Below are 22982 nucleotides of genomic sequence, written 5' to 3' on the forward strand. Positions count from 1 at the left end.
CACCTGGGTGGCTCAGTTGTTGGGTATCTGCCTTCGGCTCAGGTCATGATCCCAGGGTCCTGGGATCGAGCCCCACATTGGGCTCCCTGCTCAGTGGGGAGCCTGCTTCTCCCTCTGCCTCTGTCCTTCTCCCCTGCTTGTGCTCTTGCTCTCAAATAAATAAAATCTTTAAAAAAAAAAAAAAAAAAGCACAGAATTCAGTGTAAATGTAAAAATTCCCAGGCTTAATAAATAATTTAAAGTTTCTAAATTCCTTAGGAGAGGATGGGATTTGGAGGAGTTTGGAGGCAGTGAACAGGTTCCTAAAAAGAAACCAACACTATCTGCATCAATTTCATGCTTCCTGTTTTCTGTGCAGGCTTAGCCTTGTATGGAACTCCCACTAGCCTTCTAGACATCTTTGTGTAAATTAGAAAGAGAAGCTCCTTCCTCAACACAGATGTAATGTTAGGTACGGTGCATGGAGGATTCAGCAAGCAAACCATAAGTTGGTTTCCAGTTGCCCTCTACACAGGGAATAACCTCCACAACCATATATGCTGGCCCTGCCTTGTACCCACAGTCTTGGAAGAACGGCCAGGACACTGGAAACCAGGTCCTGGCTCTGCATGACCTTGGGTAAGGAATTGGAACTTCTTATACAATGGGCATAAATAACATCAGCCATGCCAACTTCACGGGGCTTAGAGAATCAACATTTTAAAATAGAGTGGAGTCCTATCTTCGACAGAGTTTATTTTCTCAAGCCAAAGCGTAAGGTAAAAATCACATATGACCACAATTACTCTTAAAAATTCTTTACCACCACCCTGGAAGTAGAGCCCCATGCCTAGGCTGTCATGCCCCCTTGGAGACTGGCATGCATCTCTTAATACGCCTACTGCAACCTCAAAGCAGGGAAGAGATGCCCGTTCTGTGGCAGGACATTAGTTGAACCAATTGGCTTACACGCGTGGGCCCTGTCTACCTAAAGTACAGAACTTCAGCTATAAGAAGCACCTTCAGTGCACAAGACGCTCATAATACAAGGCCTTCAGCCCTGGGGGGCAACTGAGGGAACGGCGGCTTCACCTCCCCCATCGCACACTTCCTCTGGGGTACATGCTCCCTAAAGGGAATGGCAAGTGAGATCACTGACTCAATTTAAATTAAGTTTCCCCTTCTCTCCTTTGTGTGCCAAACACATATAATTTCAGCAAGTTAAATGCACAGTCTAATGAAGCTTGAAAACTCTGAAGCAAAATATAAATGCAAAGCATTATTTTTATGATACACCGACCCAATTAGTCTGCTGTGTCAAGGGGAAACCCACACTGTTCAGTACGCAAAGCTCCCAGCGTGGAAAACCTTGAACTTACTCTATTAGCTCGGGGCACATGGACACAGCAGCTCCTCCCCATGAAAAGGCCAGTGTGTTCCTGGTAAGAGCCGGTGCTCTGGGTTGTGCTCCCCATGGTGAAGGACCAGCATAGAGCCATTTACAGTCTTTCACCCTGTTCCTCTCCTGCCGAATAGTGGGGTAGGAACTCAACCTACTGGCTGAAGGAGGGAGACGAAGCAAGGCTCCACGCAAATAAGAAAGCTACAGGACCAACCCTCTTGGATTAGCTGATGCCCCGAGCCAGTCTCTCATCAGCTTCAGCACATGGCACCAAGCAAAGGGTGCTCTCAGCTGCCTGCTCCAACACTCCAGACTGAAGACCCAGCTCCTTCCAGATGAAACATGTGCCCTTTGCTTTCCAGAGCGAAATGTATCACTCTGAATGCCACCAAGATAAACACGTAGCCTCATGGGCCATCTGAGCCACTCTGGAAACGTGCTATTGAACCTATGACCTACCATCCTATCCTACATATAAAGAACAGAATGCTTTACAGACAAAATAGTTTTTGGTTGTTTTGCTTTTTAAGATTTTATTTATTTATTTGACACAGAGAGAGAGCAGGAACACAAGCAGGGGGAGTGGGAGAGGGAGAAGCAGGCTTCCCACTGAGATGCGGGGCTCGATCCCAGGACCCCGGGATCATGACCTGAGCTGAAGGCAGACACTGAAAGACTGAGCCACCGAGGCACCCCAAAATCATTTTTTAAAGCCAAAAACACAGCACTACTGGACATCTCTGCAGACCCCACTATGGCCATATACCCCACTGGCCCATACGTCCAACATAGCTCACCTCCATTCGATGGGAAACCTCGGGAGAGAAGTGAGTTTTATACCTGTGTATGGCTATTGACCAAAATCCTTCATTAACATGCTTAGTGGAAGTAACTGTAGCCAAAACAAATACAAATGCACAATCCACTCTGAATATTAATACCGTCTCTGACAGAAAACTAAGGTCATCAGGAGAAGAAAATTTTATTCAGAAACTCTTTTTTTCTAATTCCAGTATACTTAACATACAGGTGAACAATATAGCGACTCAACAATTCTACACATTACTCAGTGCTCATCAAGATAGGTGTACTCTTAATCCCCTTCCCCTAACAGGGCATCTATTGGTGTTACCTGCTGTGCTAGGTACTGTGGAGGACAGATTCAGATGATCTGGCCAGAGTCACTGTCCCATGTCTTCCTTTCCCCCAAGAAGGCTTAAAGTCTATAAGTATCATGGGGCGCCTGGGTGGCTCAGTTGGTTAAGCGACTGCCTTCGGCTCAGGTCATGATCCCAGGGTCCTGGGATCGAGCCCCGCATCGGGCTCCCTGCTCGGCGGGAAGCCTGCTTCTCCTTCTGCCCCTTACCCTGCTCATGCTCTCTCTCTCTCTCTCTAATAAATAAATAAATAAAATCTTAAAAAAAAAAAAGTCTGTAAGTATCTTCAGCTAGCAGCTCATCATAAGTAAACCAATAGGAAAAACTTTACCTTGGCAGAAAAAGAGATGAAGAAGTCTTTTTCTTTTTAAGATTTTATTTTTAAGTAATCTCTACGGGCTCAAACTTACAACCTCAAGATCAAGAGTCACATGCTCTACCGACTGAGCCAGCCAGGTGCTCAGAGATCAGGAAGTCTTAATTGGGGGCGCCTGGGTGGCTCAGTCGGTTAAGAATCTGCCTTCAGCTCAGTCATGATCCCAGGGTCCCAGGATGGAGCTCTGCATCTGGCTCCTTGCTCAGCAGGGAGACTGCTTCTTCCTCTCCCTCTGCCCCCGACTTGTGCTCTCTCTTTCTCTCTCAAATAAATAAATAAAAATCTTTAAAAAAGAAAAAAAAAGTCTTAATTGGTTGGTGACAAGTTCACGTGTTCCATAAAGAACAGTGTAACTCAGCAATCCACACCATTTATCCCAACAATAGCCTCACGTAACAACATTTAGCTAACAGGGGAGAAGAAGATCCAAGACAACAACAGAGCAAGAGGACCTCTTTTACTATTCCAAGCACATAAAGGTATGGTTCGCAACAGTCTGAATACTCACTGTTCTTCTTGTACATCAAAATTTCAAAGGAATTCATCTCATAGTTCTCAAATGTTTGCCGCACCTTTTCAATTGTGTCTTTATCGGTCAGCTCCCCATACATAAAACTGCAAATCAACCAAAAAGCTCAAGTTAGTTTAATAAATATTGAGTATTGTACCAGCATATGTTAAACATCTCTCCTATACCTAGCACCGTGCTATGTGGAGTGAACACACACACACACAAACACACAATGAAAACATTCACTCAAAAGAGACTTACTGATTCACCAGCACTCTATCACCACCTCCCATCAAAATGAACAGAATAATAAGGGGAGACACACAGAAAAGAGTGGATCAGAAAACAGTGTGACCAACACATACAGAGTTACAGAACACAGAATTCAGGCACAGAGCCCTGCGTGGTCAGCAAAGGCTTCCCAGAGGTAAAGGCAAATGAAATCTAAAGAGCAGGTGGAAATTAGATGGGGAAAAGAGGGAAAAGAACATTCCAGGTGAACAAAAAGTATGTGCAAAGGCAGAGAGGTGAGAATGAGGTTAGTTCTGGAACCTGGATGTAGTTCAGTTCACTGTGACTGGAATAGACACAATGAGGGGAGATTTCACAACAGATAACAGAGAAAGATAAGCACAGACCAGATCATGAAGGAACACATGGCATGATAAGCCATGTGAAGTAATTTAAACCTTATCTTGAAAACAATGGGGGGAGAGACACTGGAAGGTTTTAAGCAAAAGAGTTCCATAATCAGATCTGCATTTTAGAAGTACAACTCTGGGAAATTTCCTGGGAAAGATGGCAGAGTAAATCTGGACCACAGATTCTTTCCTCTTCTAATTCCCAACCAAATAAACAAAAGAATAGGAAAAATCACAAAAATTCATCAACCAAAGAATTGCACCAAAGGGTGCAATCTGATGTTCTAAACATTAAGGCAAAGCTAAGGAAAGAAACAGAAGATTCAGCCACTGTGTGTGCAGCTCTGCTTCCTACCCACCCCACCCCATCCCCCAAAAAAACACTGGGTTTAAAAAACTGAAATGATAAAATCCTACAATTCTTACCCACACACCTCCCGACTGCTCACATTTGGAGAAAAGTAGACTAAGGGGGGAAATAAGTAGCATGAAAGAAAATGAGAGAAAACCTCCAGATAGAACTTCCTACTAATGCTGGTTCTCAGCAGAGGCAGGAAAACTGCCAGGACTGTCCATTTTCCTGGGCCCCATTGTGAATATGGTTTGTCCATCTGGGAATAAGATACACCCCCAGCTAGGTAGAGTAAACCACGGCACAGGAAACTGACAACATGGGAGAGGAGAAAAGCCATCTGTCAATGGGGCAGGAAAAGCCAGTCCTCGGACAAAGGCTCTCCATGGCCCCAGCAAGCATTTCCCCTGTCCACCTCTGGCCTTCATGCGACCAGAACAAGAAGGACACCAACACTCAGCCCCCAAGCCTCGGGTAAGGTGGAAGCAGGGATATGCATTCCTAAACAATACAATCCCCGTCTTCCAAAACTGTGCATACTGAATGCAATCTTTCTCGTGACGACTTGAATCACAGAGTCCTAGAACTGCAGAGCCACAAAGAACCTCAGAGGCTACCACCAGCTCCAAGGCCTTACTTGGCTTGATACTGGACCAGCCTTGAGCTTACTGCAGGCTTGCGGTTGCCCGCGCTCTGCAAGGAAATCTGCCCTCGCTGTTGACTTTATGAATTCTGTGTCACTTCTGTTACTATGCCCCTTCTCAGCTCTCTGAGAGACATGATTATCTGTGGTTGCCCTTGTGCTTCTCTCGTGGAGCACTCCGCTTTTCATCTATAAATCAGGAAAACGGATAACCGAGCGTGTTATCTTTAAAAAGATGGCTCGATCAAGACTAAATTAGCCCTGCCTGAGAACAAGAGGACTTCTCCTAGGAGGCAAAATGTAAGCTCTGTGACCATCTTATTTAGCCAGTTGCCTTTTTAGCTTCCTCCACTTTCTCTTTCTGAGTTAATTTGCTGGATAAGTGACCTCCACTTAAGCGACACGATGGTTTTACAGGCCGGCCATTTCCTTCACAAGGTGAAACAAATCCCTGTACAATGGAGACTTGAAAGAAGCGAGGGGCCATAATTACACCCATCTTTCATTAGTCTTACGTACTTCCTCAAACTATAATTTACTGGTAGCTGTAAGTTTCCTTAACCTGGACATTAGATTTCAAATACCTGCAATGCAAGAAATAAGCACAAGAGGCTCCTGAGCTATTAGGAAGGTAGCCAGCACGAAGGCAGGTTTACTTTATCTTTAGGAAAGGGACACCTTCAGGGAAATAATACATTTCCTACAACTGTGCATGAAAGAAAAGGTGGCTAAATTTGCAAGTTATCTTATCTGATCTTCTTCAAGGGTCCGGTTAGAGCCAATAAGAAGCAAGAAAGGGAAAGAAACGTTGCTCAGGTCACACCAGAAAGTGAGGCTATCTCTCCTGATTTGTTTTGATTATATATATGCAAATATCGTTGTAGATGCAAATACAGAGACAGACGCTAACGAGGATTACAGCACACCACAAATGTAAGAGAATTCTATTGCAGGACTTAAGAGTCACAATTTCTACACCTTCGAGGGAAGAAGGGGAATCTTAAATTTCCCATTTCCCAGCCCCAAACACCTAAAATTTAAGAAAATGGTATTTTCGAAGCACTTAATACTTTTCACCAGAACTAGTCACATGGCTGACTTAAGACCATCAAAGTGCAACTTCTGGAAACCGAAGACGATGCGTGTGTCAGGTTTTTCCACCCTTCAGAGACGACTTTATTTCTTGATTTGGCAGGTCTGGGAAAATGATTCCACTTCATGCAAACACCAGTGAAGACAAGACTCCGAAGAAGGAGTGAGAAGGACTGAGAGGAGCCGAGGGCTGTGCTGAGCCAAGACCTTGCCAGGGCACCGCAGCGGGGCATCTGGCAGGGCCGGGCACAGGCTCTGCTCGGCTCCACACCTTGTAGATGCTTTAAAAGAGCCTTTCTAGTGCCCTGGCCCAAGGGTACTGCTTGGTGAGGAACCCTTTCAAATGCCCAGGCGGCGTACGCTCTTAACGCCATCTGCCTCTGTCCTCGAGTGAGCCACCAGAAATGTGACAGCATGAATTAGAAGGCAATCAAATCTCAGTTCTCTTCTCTTTTTCTGGCAAAAGCCCTATGAACAAGGCCCTTGGCTCCAACATCGTAGGGATTCTTCTCAGTCACGTAGTCTCAAAAATTAATCTAATCACCTAAAATTTTATTTCATTTTCATTCCCTTTTATAGACTCATCTAACTTTCATATCACTTAGTCTAACACCTCATAAACTTCTGAGTCCCTATTTTCTAGATAAAACGACTTTCCTGAGTTTCCCTGGTGTCCCCGTCTCAGCGACTTACAAGTCCAGTCAGTTTGCAGAGACCGTGTCTGAAGCCTTCTTTGATCCCCCGGTTATAGTGCGTGAACGAGAGACGACATTACCATAAATGTTCCTGAAGAAACACGAAGTGAGAGAAAGGCAATCCCCACACTGAGTAAGCCGTTTTGTCTTTCCAGAAGATACCATGATAGACTGTTCAACAGAACCACCCCGACCATAAATACCTGCAGGTACTGCTTTTTTGCATCACTTCCGCCCTGTGATAGCCAGACAGCTTGCAAAATCCGTCATTGCTGTACACGATAGGCCAGTCCACTATCTGGGCATTCCCCAACACAAAATTAGTATCTGTTAAAAAAAAAAAAAAGAAGAAGAAGAAGAAGGAGGAGGAGGAGAAAAGAAAAGAAAAGGGCACAGGAGGCAAGACATTAGTTGAGATTCAATGAGGACATAAATAATGTCAACCAATCCAGGTCTCTTGGCTTCCCTCTAAAACAGTCTCTTCAACAGGAAAATGGCCCTGTGAGGAATACAAAAGAACAGTCCTTTAGAGCTGAATATTCTGAATTCAAATGCCTAGGTTATTGTCCTCCAAGAGGAAGTTAGCAAAGGATCATATTTAACCAACCAACCAACGAATCCTGCAGAAATCCAGTGATTCCCATGAGATATGTTCAAGTCCTAACTCATCTCAATTAAAGTCCACGGGTACTCTGGAGCAACAGAGAACGCAAAAGGAATTTCTTCTGGGCTCCATCTAGCATCTTAGCCTTGTCAGTCTTTTGGCCAAAAGCTACAAATTGGCCTTGTGGACCCTGATTAGCATTTACCCATCCTAGGAGGAGAAAATCTTCTTAGGCAAAGGAAGGGAGATGGAGGATTGCCTCGTGCAACACACACACCAGAGAGCCCTCCTCTTGGTAAGGAACTGACTAGACGCTCCTAATACTAGAGCCTTATAGAACCTGATCAAGATGCTTGCAATGGCAAAAACCTTCTTGCTGAGATTTTGTAGCCACAGAAACCACATTTCAGAGCTCTTTCACTGACCACCAGCCCACATTCACTTCGGATGCAGGGATTAAGAGGGCCAGAGACGTATGGCTGCTTGGTGTGTTCTCACCATTTTCCACGTTTTTCAAGATCAAAAGTCTCAGTACTTTCTGTGCTCAGGTAATCAACTGTCCCTCTTTTTCTCTTCAAGACCTTAAATTAGGCAAATAACATCCAGAACTTAAATATCAGCATTATTTTAGCTTGGCTCTCTCCTTCCCACAGAATACTTACCCCTTCACCAAGAAAAGAAAAAAAAGAACATGCACACAACCCTTCTTTTGTTGTAAACGGGAGGGGTTTTGTTTATATGTGCATACCGTGCAAAGGGAAATAGTAGTGACATATGATTTCCTCATTTAATTGGGAGGTTAATTTTGTTCTAGCACAGCATCTACAATTTATTCACAATATTGGGTAACCATCCCTCCTTATCTATGTGGGGAGGAGTAGAGGAACCAAAGGGAGGAGAAATAACTAAATACGATAATCTATTCTTAAAAATGCTTTCATCTATTTAAAAGGAACATAAAACACAACTTTCAGGAAGTTAATCTATACACCTGTTAATTTTATAAATATACTTTTACTGAAAATCTACAACCAGTCTTTCCCTCCATCTCGCCCATATAATCATGAATACTTCCTGAGTACCAAGCACATTACGAGACCCTAGAGATATCCAGCCTGATGAGATGTGGTCCATGCATTCCAGGAACTTATCAGGACAAAAAGACATGTGCACAACTAACTAAAGAAACCAGTAATAAAATGATTCACTCTGAGGGAGGTAAAGGACTATGTCTCAGAGGGGTCACATTTGAACTTGCTCTAATCTGGAAGGATGAGTAAGACTCATTCAAACATTTGAATGCCTAACATGTAACTACCACATATGATACAAAAACAATATTTAGAGAAGTGAACATATATTGCCTGCCTCTGGTAAACTCAAGAGGTTGTGGGAGGAAGGGAACATTCCAGGCTAAGGACCAGCATGAGCAAAGGTCTGGCAGCATGGAACACATAAAGACTGGCATAGACAGACAAAGGGCAGCCAGGAAGATTGGCAGGAGATGAGCCTGAAGACCAGACTGGGATGGGCTTGACTGTCAAAGATCTTTGACAATTCTGTAGAGACAAGATAATCCTTCAGGTATACCACTAGGATGGCTATAATAAAAAAGACAACAGCAAGTGTTGATGAGGATGTGGAGAGATTGGACCCCTCATCCTGGAACCCCTGTGCACTGCTGATGGGAATGTAAAATGGTGCATTCAATTTGACAGTTTGGCAGTTCTTCAAAAAGTTAGGCATAAAGTTACCATATGACTCAGCAATCCTATTCCTAAATAAGTGCTCAAGAGAAATGGCAACATATGTCTACACAAAAACTTATACATGAATGTTCATAGCAACAGTATTCATAATAGCCCAAACGTGGAAACAATCCAAAATATCCATAAACTGATAAACAGATAGAAAAAACGTGGTATCTATTTGGCAATAAAAAGAAACAAAATACTGATACATATTGCAACATGGATGAACCTTAAAAATATTATGCTAAGTGAAAGAGGCCAGACACGAAAAGTCACCTATTTTTGGTTCCATTTATGTGAAATGTCCAAGCAGCAGCAAATCCATAGACAGAAAGTAGATTCATCGTTGCCAGGAGCTGGAGGAGAGGGGTAGGAAGATGGAGTGACTGCCAATGGGTATAGAGTTTCTTTTTTGGGGTGATGAAAATGTTCTGGAATGTGATAGTAGTGATGGATACATAACTCTGTAAATACACTAAACAACTGTACATTTAAAAAGTATGAAATTTATGGTATGTGAATTATATCTCAATAAAGATGTTATTTAAAAAGGGGGAGATAACCCTTCATGTTGATCTTCTCTTCCTGAGTTATTCTTGAACAGAACAACTAAGCCCTAAAAGAAGTACAAAAATCACTAAATCAGAGGCGGCTGGGTGGCTCAGTCAGTTAAGCGTGTGACTCTTGATTTCAGCTCAGGTCATGATCTCAGGGTGGTGAGATCGAGCCCTGTGTGGGGTTCAGCGTGGAGCCTGCTTAAGATTCTCTCTCTCTCTCTCTCCCTCTCTCTCCCTTTGCCCCCCCAAACACACACACGTGGCGCTCACTCTCTTTAAAAAAAAAAGAAAGAAAGAAATTCACTAAATCACCCTTAAATGTATATGAAGTCCAGTCAGTTTAACTTTCTTGTTGACTCCTAAAAGTATAAGTAATTTCCCTCAAAGCCCTCATATAGTTGGGAAAAACTGAGCGAGCTCTTTCATGACTAATGCCCCACTGAAGTTATGTGCTAAGAGGGAATAATAGCCAGTTATAGATAATGATTTGACTGCATGTGTTTATTTTCTCTCCTATCCTAGGCACCTTTGAAATAAAAGTAAATGAATTAAAAAGGTAAAAATCCACACAAAAATTAAAAGTAAAAAAGAACAGAAAAAATGACAATGGAAGAAGCAGAAATAATATAGGAAACAAAAAACTTTTTTTTAAAAAGATTTTATTTATTTATTTGACAGAGACACAGTGAGAGAGGGAACACAATCAGGGGGAGTGGGAGAGAGAGAAGCAGGCTTCCCACCAAGCAGGGAGCCCGATGCGGGGCTCGATCCCAGGACCCTGGGACCATGACCCGAGCCGAAGGCAGACGCTTAACGACTGAGCCACCTAGGTGCCCCACAAAAAATAACTTTTTAAAAAATCCCCAATTAGTATCCTCAGAGAGATTCAAGAGTTATTACAACCATAAACTAGAACAGGATGCTATGAAAAAGAGAGAGAGAAAGAGAACAATTAAGACCCCCTGTAAATTAAAAATGAGTAATTAAAAATTCGGCATAAATATTAGAAGATAAAGTCTCATAGAGAGTAGTACAGAAAGAGACAGAAATATTTCTTTTTTTTTAAGGATTTTATTTATTTATTCATGAGACAGAGAGAGAGAGAGGCAGAGGGAGAAGCAGGCTCCCAAGGAGCAGGGAGCCTGATGCGGGACTCAATCCCAGGACGCTGGGATCACAACCTGAGCCAAAGGCAGACGCTTAACCATCTGAGCCACCCAGGTGCCCGAGACAGAAATATTTCTTAAAATAAGACACAGAGCATCAATCCAAGAGGAACAACATGCATCCAAACAGGAACAAGAGAAAGAACAACTTGAGAAAAAGCCAGAGACATTTTTTAAAAACTAAAACAATCAAATGCGAGGGTAGAATAAAGATACTCAGATGTGCAAGTACCTAGGAAAGTTATATCTCACATACTCTTTTTTTTTAAGCTTTATTCATTTATTTAGAGAGCACGTGACTGGCAGGAGGGGGAGGGGGAGAGAGACTCCTCGAGCAGACTCCCCACCGAGCGCAAAGCCCAACACATGGCGCGATCCCAGGACCCTGCGATCATGACCTGAGCCGAAATCAAGAGTCAGATGCTTAACCGACTGAGCCACCCAGGCGCCCCTCCCACATATTCTTTCTTGGGAAGTTACTTGGGGATGCTTATCAGCAAAGTGAAGGAATAAGGGAAGAAGATAACATGAGAACCAGGGGGCGTAAAATGGCTCCAAATATAGAAAGTAGGAAGGAAGCTAACAGAAAGCATTCAGCACAGAATGGTCCAGAGAACAGAGGTTCCAGAAGAGAGTTATCTAGAGATAAAGGAGGTCAGTACTTGATGATATTCCTGATCATTTGAAACAACATAAAAAGTTAATATAGGGGGCACCTGGGTGGCTCAGTCGGTTAAGCATATGCCTTCGGCTCAGGTCATGATCCCAGGGCCCTGGGATCAAGCCCCATGACGGGGCTCCCTGCTCAGCGGGAAGCCTGCTTCTCCCACTCCCGCTGCCCCTCCCCCCCAGCTCGTGCTCTCACTCTCTCTCACTCTCTCTAATAAATAAATAAAATCTTAAAAAAATAAGTCAATATAAGTACATGATTTGGGGGTGGGGAGTGGGCAGGAAAAGAAAGTAGAAGAATCAAAGAAAACAAAAGCTGTGCAAGAAGGGAAACCAAATCACACCATGTCTCATCACTGTCAGAACAGCGTAAACACCTTATTAATTTCCAATTTTTAAAGCCAACATATAGAAAAGCATGAAATATTTAACTGTAAGTATCTGAATATAATCCTATCAATTTCAACACCATAAAAATACAAATGATAAGTTTAGAGAGGAAAGTGAGAACAATCATGGGATGGTGTCTAGAGCTGATATAATAAAAAAGAAAGGTATAAATATTTTAAAGCTGCAAAGATAACCGATAAGGGAGTAATATAATTATATTAGGAGAAAGGGGTTGAAAGTTAATAAGGTGAGATAAAAACTCAGCTAACTTAATGGAAGTCAACAGCTAACAGCTAAAATTGATAAATCTAGAAATAGCTGTAATGCATATTATTTAGAGACATGGCAGAAACTATAAGAAGAAACAGCTAAAATTAGAACATGTGACCTCTGATGAGCAGGATGGGCAAAGGGACAAGGCACAGGATGGTTGTTTTTCTTTATAAGCTCTTCAGTTTGATTTTTTTTAAACCAAGAACATATATTACCTTGATAAAAATAAGTATATTCTTAATTTTTAATGAATTTAATCAGAAAAAATTAACTTATTGATTAAATGTTTTTTGTTAAAAAATGAGAACAGGATACATTTCAAGCTCCAGATATCACTGCAATTTCCCGTAAACATATTCTGGTCATCCTTTAAAGGTGCTCACCCTTCCTCAAGCATTCCCATTGTCGCTGCCGTGCAGATTACAGTCTTATCTGGGAAAAAGCAAGTCTCATTATAGAATTTAAATTTCAAAAATAGTTACCTCTCAGTGTTAACCCAAGCAAGAAGTTATAGTTGCCAGGGAGAAAGATTCCCTTGCCACTATGTGATATCCAAGGGTGTGGAGTGAAGGGAGGAAAGAATTCTAGTCCCAGTCACAAAGCCATTTGCCCCCAACAGGAAGGAAATTCTTCCCCCTTCCCCTGCCCCATCCCTTGCACACATGTGTGTATCTATTATGGTTGGCTGGGAAGGGGGCATATTCTAGATTCTCTTCAATTCCTAAGCTACAAATAATTGACCTGCAAAGTACCTTCCAAAATACAATCTGTTTATAAATTGTGGGCTACCCATACAAATTCCATAACACTACATATATCATCAGAAACTAAGCAATTCTTGGGGCGCCTGGGTGGCTCAGTCGTTAAGGTTCTGCCTTCGGCTCAGGTCATGATCCCAGGGTCCTGGGATTGAGCCCTGCATCAAGCTCCCTACTCAGCAGGAAGCCTGCTTCTCCCTCTCCCACTCCCCCTGCTTGTGGTTCCTTCTCTCACTGTGTCTCTCTCTGTCAAATAAATAAATAAAATCTTTAAAAAAAAAAAAGAAACTAAGCAATTCCACATAAGCAATATTCCAGATCTTAATAAGAATGCATACCATTTATCGATATTTACTCTGTGCTAGGCTCTGTACTAAGACTTTATCATATATTAAGGGGAGGGTTTTTTGATCTTCATAACAATCTTTGTGAAGTGGTATTGCTTTACTAAATGAAGCGTCACGGATTTCATCATTTTACTCACAAGTACACTAAGCCTCTGAGGACACAGTCAGTCAGAGCAGGTTAGTGTTAGGATTTGAATCTAGGTCTACCTGACTTCAAAACCCATGCTTTTAATCATCGTGTTACATCGTCTCCCTCTTATTGCATTAAGTACTAAAATCAGACCATTTCTATGAAAATCTTTGTAACACATCAGATTCATGCGCCTTCGTATAAAAATACTAAGTATAATGAGACCTTTAATTGGCGAGTCAATATTACCTTTATTGTCACCATGCATTATGATTCTACTTTGTGATCTACAACGATGTCCTCAGGGAATACTGATGTACGTAGAAGTAATTATTCCCCATCTAAATGTTTGCATTCCCCTGTCTAGATTTTTAATGTTTGGTCTCTTGCCTCACTTGCACATTATCACCTCCCACTTCTTAAAACTTAGTGTGCTGACCTATTCTATAACAGTCCTGCTTCCACATAGTGACAGCCAAGGACAGGAGAGGAGTGGAAACTTTGTGCCTAGATCCCCATCTGACTTTCAGGGGTGGGAAAGGATGCCACACTGGCCACTTAAAGGAGCTGCAGAGCAAACCTGGCCGTATTAGCCTCCTGAGTAGCCCCTCAGCTCCCATGGATTCTGGAAAGGATCCAGAAGCTCCCAACGACACCACTGCAAAGCAAACCTGGCCATATTAGCTTCCTGAGCCCTACCCCCTCAGCTCCCATGGATTCTGGAACAGATCCAGAAGCTCCCAACCACACCACTACATAGCAAACCTGGCTGTATTAGCTTCCTGAGCTCCCCCTTCAGCAACCATGGATTCTGGAAAGGATCCAGAAGCTCCCAACTACGCCACTAGGGCTAAAGTTGCATAAGCAGATGGTTATCACAGTGGAGTGAAGTGACCCTGTAGCCGAAGGCTGTGTGTCAAACTGCCTGACTTAGGGGTCCAGGCAAATATCAGAGGTGAGCTGCACAGCCAGTGGGGGCCTAGACAGGATCGAGTTATGTACACACACACATACACACATAACACACACATAGGCATGCGCACACAGACATACACATACACATACTACACACATATACACACACACAAGGGAGTATGTGTCGGGTTGAGGAAGGGTATCAAGTTCTGTTCAATCCAAGGAACAGAATGTAAGTTCAGTTGCTAGCCATCTAGTGACCCAAACAGAGGCCATTGCCAGAGACCGAAGGAACTGGGGCGGCGGGGAGAGAAGGTCTTGCACTGGGGATCTGAGTCCTCCAAGGTGGTGCAAGTGCTTGCCTCCACCCCACACACTATCAGAGGGGGAAGCAATGGGTTGGGCAGAGTTGGATTCTCAACACAAGAGACTGAGTTACCCAAAAAAGAATAATTAAAATGGAAGAGCCTGAGATACTACTAACTGGGATGTTCAGAGTCTCCCTTTGCTGTTCAGTGGAGTGGGAGCTTCTGAGGGAGATAAACTTTGTTAAATAAAATAAAGAAGTGAACCTAGGTGGGTCTGAGTCAATTTGGTACCATCCCTCCAGAAGTATATCTGCATACAAAGAGACAGACTCAGAAAGTGGGAGTCTCCTGAAAAAAACTGCATAAACTGTGGTGCAAGAACTCCATGACAGCAATTTTGTTCAACTAAGTCTTAATTCCTCCACGTGGTTGGCTGTACTCCCGCTGGTTAAGAATGCCAAATAAGAGGGCTCTAGCGAAGTGATACAGACTTTCTAGCCAAGTAGCGAGACATGCATTCCACATCCAGACATAAATGACTCTGGGAATATTTACTATTTTCCAAGCTGAATATGTGAAAACTTATTTTGAAGCCAAACAAAACTCAATTAGGAAAGTATCCCTTTGCATGGACAAAACATCAAAAAAAACATAATCTCCTAAGACTGCAGCAGAATTGGCCTGATCTGGGTACAAGAGATTTGGAAATTCTGATCTGAGAAATGTTAGGAAATCTGCCATTCTTCATTGGTGAAAAGGGCATCATCACCATCAAGACTGCATGCATTAATAGTCACTGGGTCATTACTACCTGAGGCAGGTAGACATTAGTATTAACCCATTTTTATAAATATTGCAAAAAGGCTTAATAAATTGACAAAATTTTTCCTAGGCCATACATCTAATAAAGCTGGGACTGCCTAACACTGTATCAGGGTTCACAGAAACAGAACTAATAGGAGGTGTGTGTGTACATGTGTGTGTGTGTGTGTGTGTGAATCCAGAGAAAGAAAGAGAGATTTATTATAAGGAATTGGTTCATGTGATTATGAAGGATGACAAATCCCAAGATCTGCAGTTGTCAAGCTGGAGACCCAAGAGAGCCAATGGTGTAGTTCCCGTTCAAATCTAAAGGCCAAAGAACCAGGCGAGCTCATGGTGTAGACCGAGAAAGAGCCAATGTTTCATTTCAAACCCAAAGGCAGGAAGAAACCAATGTCCCAGCTCAAAAGTAGTCAGGCAGAAGGAATTCCCTCTTATTCAGAGGAAAGTCAGCTTTTTGTTCTATTCAGCCCTTCAACTGATTAGATGAAGCCCACCCACATTAGGGAGATCCATCTGCTTTACTCAGTCTACTGATTTAAATGTTACACTCAGGGACGCCTGGATGGCTCAGTCAGTTAAGCATCGGCCTTCAGCTCAGGTCATGATCCCAGGGTCCGGGGATCGAGTCCCACATGAGGCTCCCTGCTCAGCGGGAGCCTGTTTTGCCCTCTGCCTGCCACTCCCTCTGCTTGTGCTCACTCTCTCTCTGACAGATAAAAAAATAAAATCTTAAAAAAAAAAAAGACTGATGGAATATTTAAAAGAAAGAAAGAAAGAAAATAAATGTTACACTCATCCAAAAACACTCTCACAGAAACACTCAGAATAATATCTCACCACATATCTCCACACTCTCTAACCAAATCAAGTTGACACATAAAACTAACCATCACAAACACCAAAGCCAAAGCTCTTAGCTGTATGATGTTCTACAATAATCTTTAACAGAATCAGCAGAACCATAGCTCACAAATTCTGCAGCTCCCTCAAAGTGCTTGGTAGTACTCCAGGACTCTAGGTTTGGCAGAATACAGTACCTCTAAAAGCTCTATTTTGATAAATAGCTTTTATGAAGGCAACACTTATCTTTCCACACCTGGGGCTTTCACTGAGAGGAAGGGGTATCTACCTATCCCCAGAAAGAAGTGTTATAATGAATACTTTGACCCCTTTCTTCACCCTCCTCACTTATACCTGCCTATGTAGATTGATCAAGGTATCAGTAGGAATCTCAAAGGCAAGGACAATCTACTGTGTGTACTGACCTCTCAGACTTGCCTGTGCCTGGTGTGGTGGGGGGAAAGAGGGCCTGAGCTACCTGTCTCAGAACCCAGCTGGGGGGGTACCTGGGTGACTCAGTCAGTTAAGCATCCGATGCTTGACCTCAGCTCAAGTCTTAATCTCAGGGTTGTGAATTTAAGCCCTGCATGGGGCTCCATGCTGGGTGTGAAGCCTACTTGAAAAAGAAAAGAACCCACTGGAACAGCTCTGCCAGCCCTCTGCTCTGTCATCTCCAGCTTCTTCCTCTAGGAGTAGGTCAGTGACTCATGGTCTGGAAGCCTAGGCTTGAGGAGGGAGACAGGTGGCATTGCATGTTCTCCAATCTAGTTTAATAGTCATAAAGCTAATACTGTATTTTGACTTTCAAGTGGCTCCTTCAGGCAATCTTCACTTGGGTAAAAATCTGGAGGAATGAAAGTTAAATGGGCTCCAACACATTAACATGGATCACATTTCCTGCCTCCTGGCTCTGCCAAATCACACTGGTGGAAGTCTTCATAAAATACCTACAAAGGAAGAGGCAATACGATCCCCTCCAGAACACTCCTTGTGCTTTGTTAAGTCCTTTTCATTTTCTTCTTTTTCAAAAAAAAAAAAAAAAAAAAAAATATATATATATATATATATATACTAAGCAGAGACCAACCCCTCACATGTCTCAGGCCCATGACTCTGAGAGCTGGTACAAAGCATCACTATCAACAGTTGAGATTACACTGGTGGTCCCCAATAAACCATGCCTCCTTGCATTCATGCCCTAGTTTAGTTCCCACTCCTTGAATCTGGGTGGGTCTGCAATTTGCTTTGACCAACAGACTGCAGTAGAATGGATGCTATGCCAATCCCAGGCCTAAGTTTGAAGGTCTGAAAGGTCTGCTTCTGCCCTCTTGGGAGCCCTGAGCTGCCAGGCGAGCCCTTAGCTACACCACTGGAGACACCACATGGACATTCTACAAGCAGAGGGCATCTGGTAAGACAGAGGCCATGAGATTCTATGGAGAAGCACCAAGGAACCTAGTCAACAATGAAAACCAATGGGAGAAGGAGGGGTGAAAGACACCCTATTAATCCACCCTTCCCCAGCAATCCCTAGGGTCCCCAGAGCACCATCTGAAAGAACAACCATGGGGACAAGTTGGGTCCTAGTGGCAGTGTAGTCCCTAAAGAGCTGTGTGGGTACATCACTTCAGCTCTCTGGGTCTCAGTGGAGATGAACTACAAATTTTCTATGCTTCTGGTAGCAATAAAATCTGACTCTCTAAGTAACTGGATTCGTAACAAAGAACAAATCACATGATGCCTCTGCAACCTGCAAGTACCCCCCACCCCATGTAGAGTAACCAGTCATAACCCTGAACTATCACTTCTCTAAATGCTGGACTCTGTAGAGTCTAGGTCACTTTAAAAATAGCAGAAACGCCTTCTAAATGTAATTCGGTAGGAAGTGATACATTTCAGGTGAACCATGCTGTACTGGGCTTTTGCTCAGTGGAACTATCTGGATTTGGACACATGATAGGATGCGCCATATTCACGTAAAAGTACACCATGTTGTCAAGGGAGTCTACGGTAGACAGAAATCACATGTTGGTAGGTCAGTTTATATATACAGAAAATGCCCAGATGTGTCTTTGGAATTTATTAAAATCCAAGGAGGACATAAGCTCTTGACTATACATACAGCTATTTTTTAAAGATTTTATTTATTTGTTTGTTTATTTGAGAGACAGGGAGAGAACGCAGGAGGAGGAGCAGAGGAAGAGGGACAAGCAGACTCAGTGCTGAGCATGGAGTCCGACACGGGGCTTGATCCCACGACCCTGAGATCATGACCCCAGCTGAAATCAAGTGGGACACTTAACCGACTGAGCCACCCAGGTGCCCCTATACATACAGCTTTTGCACGTAGAATGTGTGACTTCCAATCAGCCAGTGGCCCATATTCTGAAGCACCACGCCTGCCTCCAAATTCATATTCTCTGAACTGATCAAGTCCCTCTTACATTGTTCAGGAAAATGTGTAGGTTCAACTTGGCTGCCCATGCCATGATTTATTCATTGGCTCTCATCTGAAAGCTCCCTGTGTCTCCAGGTCTTTGATGCAAATTAGATAGATTCTACTGCCTCCCTCTGATGCCTTTTCACCCCCTGAAGGTCTTTAGCTGTAAGAGCGCATGCAAGTAAATGTAAGGTTTCCCAAATTCAACCTTCCTCAGCCCACACAGTTTTCCTCTGGTTTGTAGAATAAAACAAACACTCTCTTAAAATTTGAAAGAGTCCCCTCCCCAAACCATGTAAAGTTTCTTCAGCTAATGGGGCATGAGCTAAGTCCCACTGCAGTGAGTGAGATGGGTCAACATCATTCCAAACCTACCATTTGCCCCTGAAGAATAACACAGAGCTATTCTAAAAAGAAATTATTAGAAAATTGCTTTTCATCCTAATTACCACAAATAACAAAGAAGAGACTAACTGAAGCAATGACTTAACATGTGACTCAGTTTGGGCCATCACACAGATAAAAGCTACATCCAGCAAGCAGTTCACACAAATGTATTGCTCCTGTACACACTGGTTATTTAGAGGCCTACAATATATATTACACAATATGCCTCTAAGAACTAGAGATATTTTTCTTAGAAGGGAACACATCTTTGTGATACTTTCACTGTTACAAATTACTAAGGATACCAGTGCTCTTATAAAAAGCAAGTTTGAGTAAAATTATCTTTTCCTTTCTTTTAAAACAATAGAAAAAAATCATTGAGATAAATGATGAGAACAAGAAGTATGTACATAAGCACTAGACAAAGACAAGAAAACCATAATTCAACTTGCCTGAACCTAAATAAAATCCATGCCAGAAATTAATTTTTAGAAAAACAAAGATTGAGATTTGGTAATATTTGGAAGAATGGAGAGGATAGGATGAGAGAAACAAGAGCTTGGTCAGTATGACACACCTAAATAAAACATCTAAAATCTTAATACCAGCAGAAGTCACGTTCTGGCTCTATTGTGCTTTTCAACAATAAAATTCCATGAAAATTACTCTTCTAAATTGTCAAGGGCCCAATCCTGGCCCATTACAAACTGAACTCCCAAGAGATTCAATAATCACTTGCTTTGCCTCTAATTTTAATATCCTACATAAATACACTTTGATTAAGTCAGTAAGTTACAATGGAAAGAGAGGCTTCAGTTTCGAGAGCAAATTCAAACACTTTATTTACTGGGTAGTTACCCCTAAGTACATTGTTTCAGAAGCATGACCTCCACCTTCATTCAGCATCAAATTAAAGGATTTTAAAACAATAAAAACAGATGAATCAGTTTTTTTTTTTTAAAGATTTTATTTATTTATTGGAGAGCGAGCGAGAGAGAAACAGCATGAGAGAGGAGAGGGTCAGAGGGAGAAGCAGGCTCCCCGCTGAGCTGGGAGCCTGATGTGGGACTCGATCCCAGGACCCTGGGATCATGACCTGAGCTGAAGGCAGTCGCTTAACCAACTGAGCCACCCAGGCGCCCAGATGAATCAGTTTTACAAGCAGGATGGAAGGGAACAAAAACACATGAAATTGTGTTAAAAATGTAGGCTTTTTTATGATTCAATGATAGTTGACTTAATAAATAAGAGGTCATTGATATGTTGAATTACTGTGAAGAAATACTTATTGGTGTCCTCAGTTGTTAACAAGTGGTGCAACAGATTAATCAAGTAGGTGTTTTATTCTCATTTTTATAGTCATAATCATTTCTTAATGCACATCTATACATATTATAGGCATTTTGAACAAAACTCTTTGACCATCATTGAATAACATGCAAAAATTTCATTCCCAGAACTAAAAAAAAAAAAAAAGGTGATTCAAAGTAAGTAGTACAGAATATTAAATAGTGCTAGAAAAAGATTTTTTTAATTAGTTTTACATTTGCCCCTATGTTATTTTAAAACTTTCTTGGTAAATGGCTCAGTGAGGCTAAGATATAGCACCAAGGTGAATGGAAAGAATCTCAGAGCAGCTCAGTTTAATACAACAAATACTGGAGTATCTACTTTGTCCCAGACACAGAAGGAGTGCAGGGGACACATCGGTCTGTTTGAAAGTTCCGCCCACCTTCCCTGTCTAGCTGCACCTGCCACAGTCTACATATCACATAACTCCATACCCTCCCCGCATTCCACCCAGGCCCCAGTCACAGCACACTAGACCAGGAGTGGACAACTGGCCAACCAACCCTTGGCAGGGCTGGGCCAATTAGACTCTCTCAGAACAAAAGCCAAGACAGTAAGGCCAAGAGGTCTGTAGAGGTGACCCGTGCATTCTGGTCAATAAATGGAGAAAGGAGGTCTTGGGAGAGAAACAAGGCACTTGGATACACAGAAGAGCTTCTATTGAGGCAGGTGAGGGGAGAACTGGACAGAAAGAGGCAGACAGACAAAGGCAGAGACAGAGAGATGGAGGCAGAGACTACAGACAGAGAGAGACAGCAAACAGATGGAGGGAGATGACAGACAGATAGTGATGAAGACAAGTGGCAGAGAGCAAGATGGACAGACGGGGATATAGCCAAAAGGCAGAGAGCAACAGAGACAGACAACAGAGACAATCCGTGGCAGGCAGCAATAGGCAGAGATGGGCAGGAAGACAGATGGAGAGAGGAGAGAAAAAGGGAATGGAAGGACAGGGAGCGTGGGAGGGAGTGGGTGGGAAGGACAGCCAACAGGGACTACAAGAGCATGAGCCAGAGCTGGAGAATGGGCACCCAAGAACAAGATACCTATAGCAAGACCTAGAGAATGAGTGAGCAGAGAACGTAAGCCCGTTGAAAGAGCGAATGGGAAAGATTGAGGAGAGAGACTAAGAGCCAGAGGGAGATGGAGAAAGAGAAAAAAAATAGAAAATTCAAAGAGAAGGCATAGAGACAATTGGAAAGTAGGGATTGGGAAGCTGGGGGAGAGAATGATAGCTAATTTGTATGCTGGGGTCTACAAAATGGTGGCCGCCCCCATGGCCCGGCCCATGTCACAAATCTAAACCTAAGTCGGCCCACACTTATGGGAAACACCTCACTGTCAAGGATACCTCACATACACCAATCTCAATCGTCCAACTCAGCTGTAGCTGGCCTACCTTACCTAGAAAACAAGACCGGCTAGACTTGTGAGGAAATCCCCTGACCTCTAACCCATCCTGCTGCCATGTTTCCACATTGCCTCTTCTAATGCCATATAAAACCCGCTCTTGGCCCCAAATCCCTCTGGAAGAGCCTCCACTAATTGTGAGGCATGGCACTCCCCCAGTCCATGGACTGTTTTTCCCTTGAATAAAGGAAAACAAAATCATTACTAAATTGTTTTAGTTCTGTCATTGTCAAGAACAGAGAAAAATGGCACATTCTCTCAAAGTCGGGCTGGAACACAATCCCTGGACGTGCTCACTAGGCGGAGAAAGTATCGAGTGTCATTTTATTTTATTTTTTTTTTTAAGATTTTATTTACTTATTTGACAGAGAGAGAGAGCACAAGCAGGGGGAGTGGCAGGCAGAGGGAGAAGCAGGCTCCCTGCAGAGGAGGGAGCCCTATGTGGGACTCAATCCCAGGACCCTGGGATCATGACCTGAGCTTAACCAACCGAGCCACCCAGGCACCCCTCAAGTGTTATTTTATCTGACAGAGGGAGAATGACTAGAATTGAGGGCCTCCTCGGTCTTCAGAAAGTATCGGTTATCACTTCAAAATGGCAGATGGATCACACCCGTGTATTTCCACGTTCTGGAAGGACGGCTTGGAAACTGAAAGGCATATACACAACAACAAAGAGAAGGCATGAGCTCTGTTTCTGGGAGACAAAAAGTAGATGGGGGGGTACACATGCAGCAGAGGAAACCACAACTTCAAAATTCCAGAGGGATCTGGCCACAGAGGGGGCTAGCAGGGCTCAGCAGGTCCCTGGAGAGATTTCACACCCTGAAACACTACCTGCCACCCGAGGCAGGGATGGCATGTGAGAGAAACTGGAACACGAACTGAAAGGCTATCGAGAAAAAGTTCACTCACCCTCCAGCAGGCACCCTCCTCCATCCATACACCCGAGCAGCCAACCATGTGGCTCTCAGGTTAGAAACCGCATGGGGTTGAGTCTCCAAAGCAGTGGTT

General features: G+C 43.1%; 1 protein-coding gene across 1 annotated transcript in view; it reads right to left on the reverse strand.

Moving 5' to 3' along the window:
- The window catches only part of KCNH1 (potassium voltage-gated channel subfamily H member 1), a 364126-nt gene that overhangs the window by 329904 nt on the left and 11240 nt on the right, over positions 1-22982 (reverse strand). The window contains exons 2-3 of the mRNA XM_035010480.1: positions 7052-7175; positions 3423-3529 (exon numbers count right to left, since the gene is read on the reverse strand). Coding sequence (XP_034866371.1) covers positions 3423-3529; positions 7052-7175 — 231 coding nt within the window. The remainder of the gene's footprint in view (positions 1-3422; positions 3530-7051; positions 7176-22982) is intronic.

This window comes from Mirounga leonina, unplaced genomic scaffold (assembly GCF_011800145.1).
Source record: "Mirounga leonina isolate KUSES-001 unplaced genomic scaffold, KU_Mleo_1.0 Mir_154, whole genome shotgun sequence".
NCBI lineage: Eukaryota > Metazoa > Chordata > Mammalia > Carnivora > Phocidae > Mirounga > Mirounga leonina.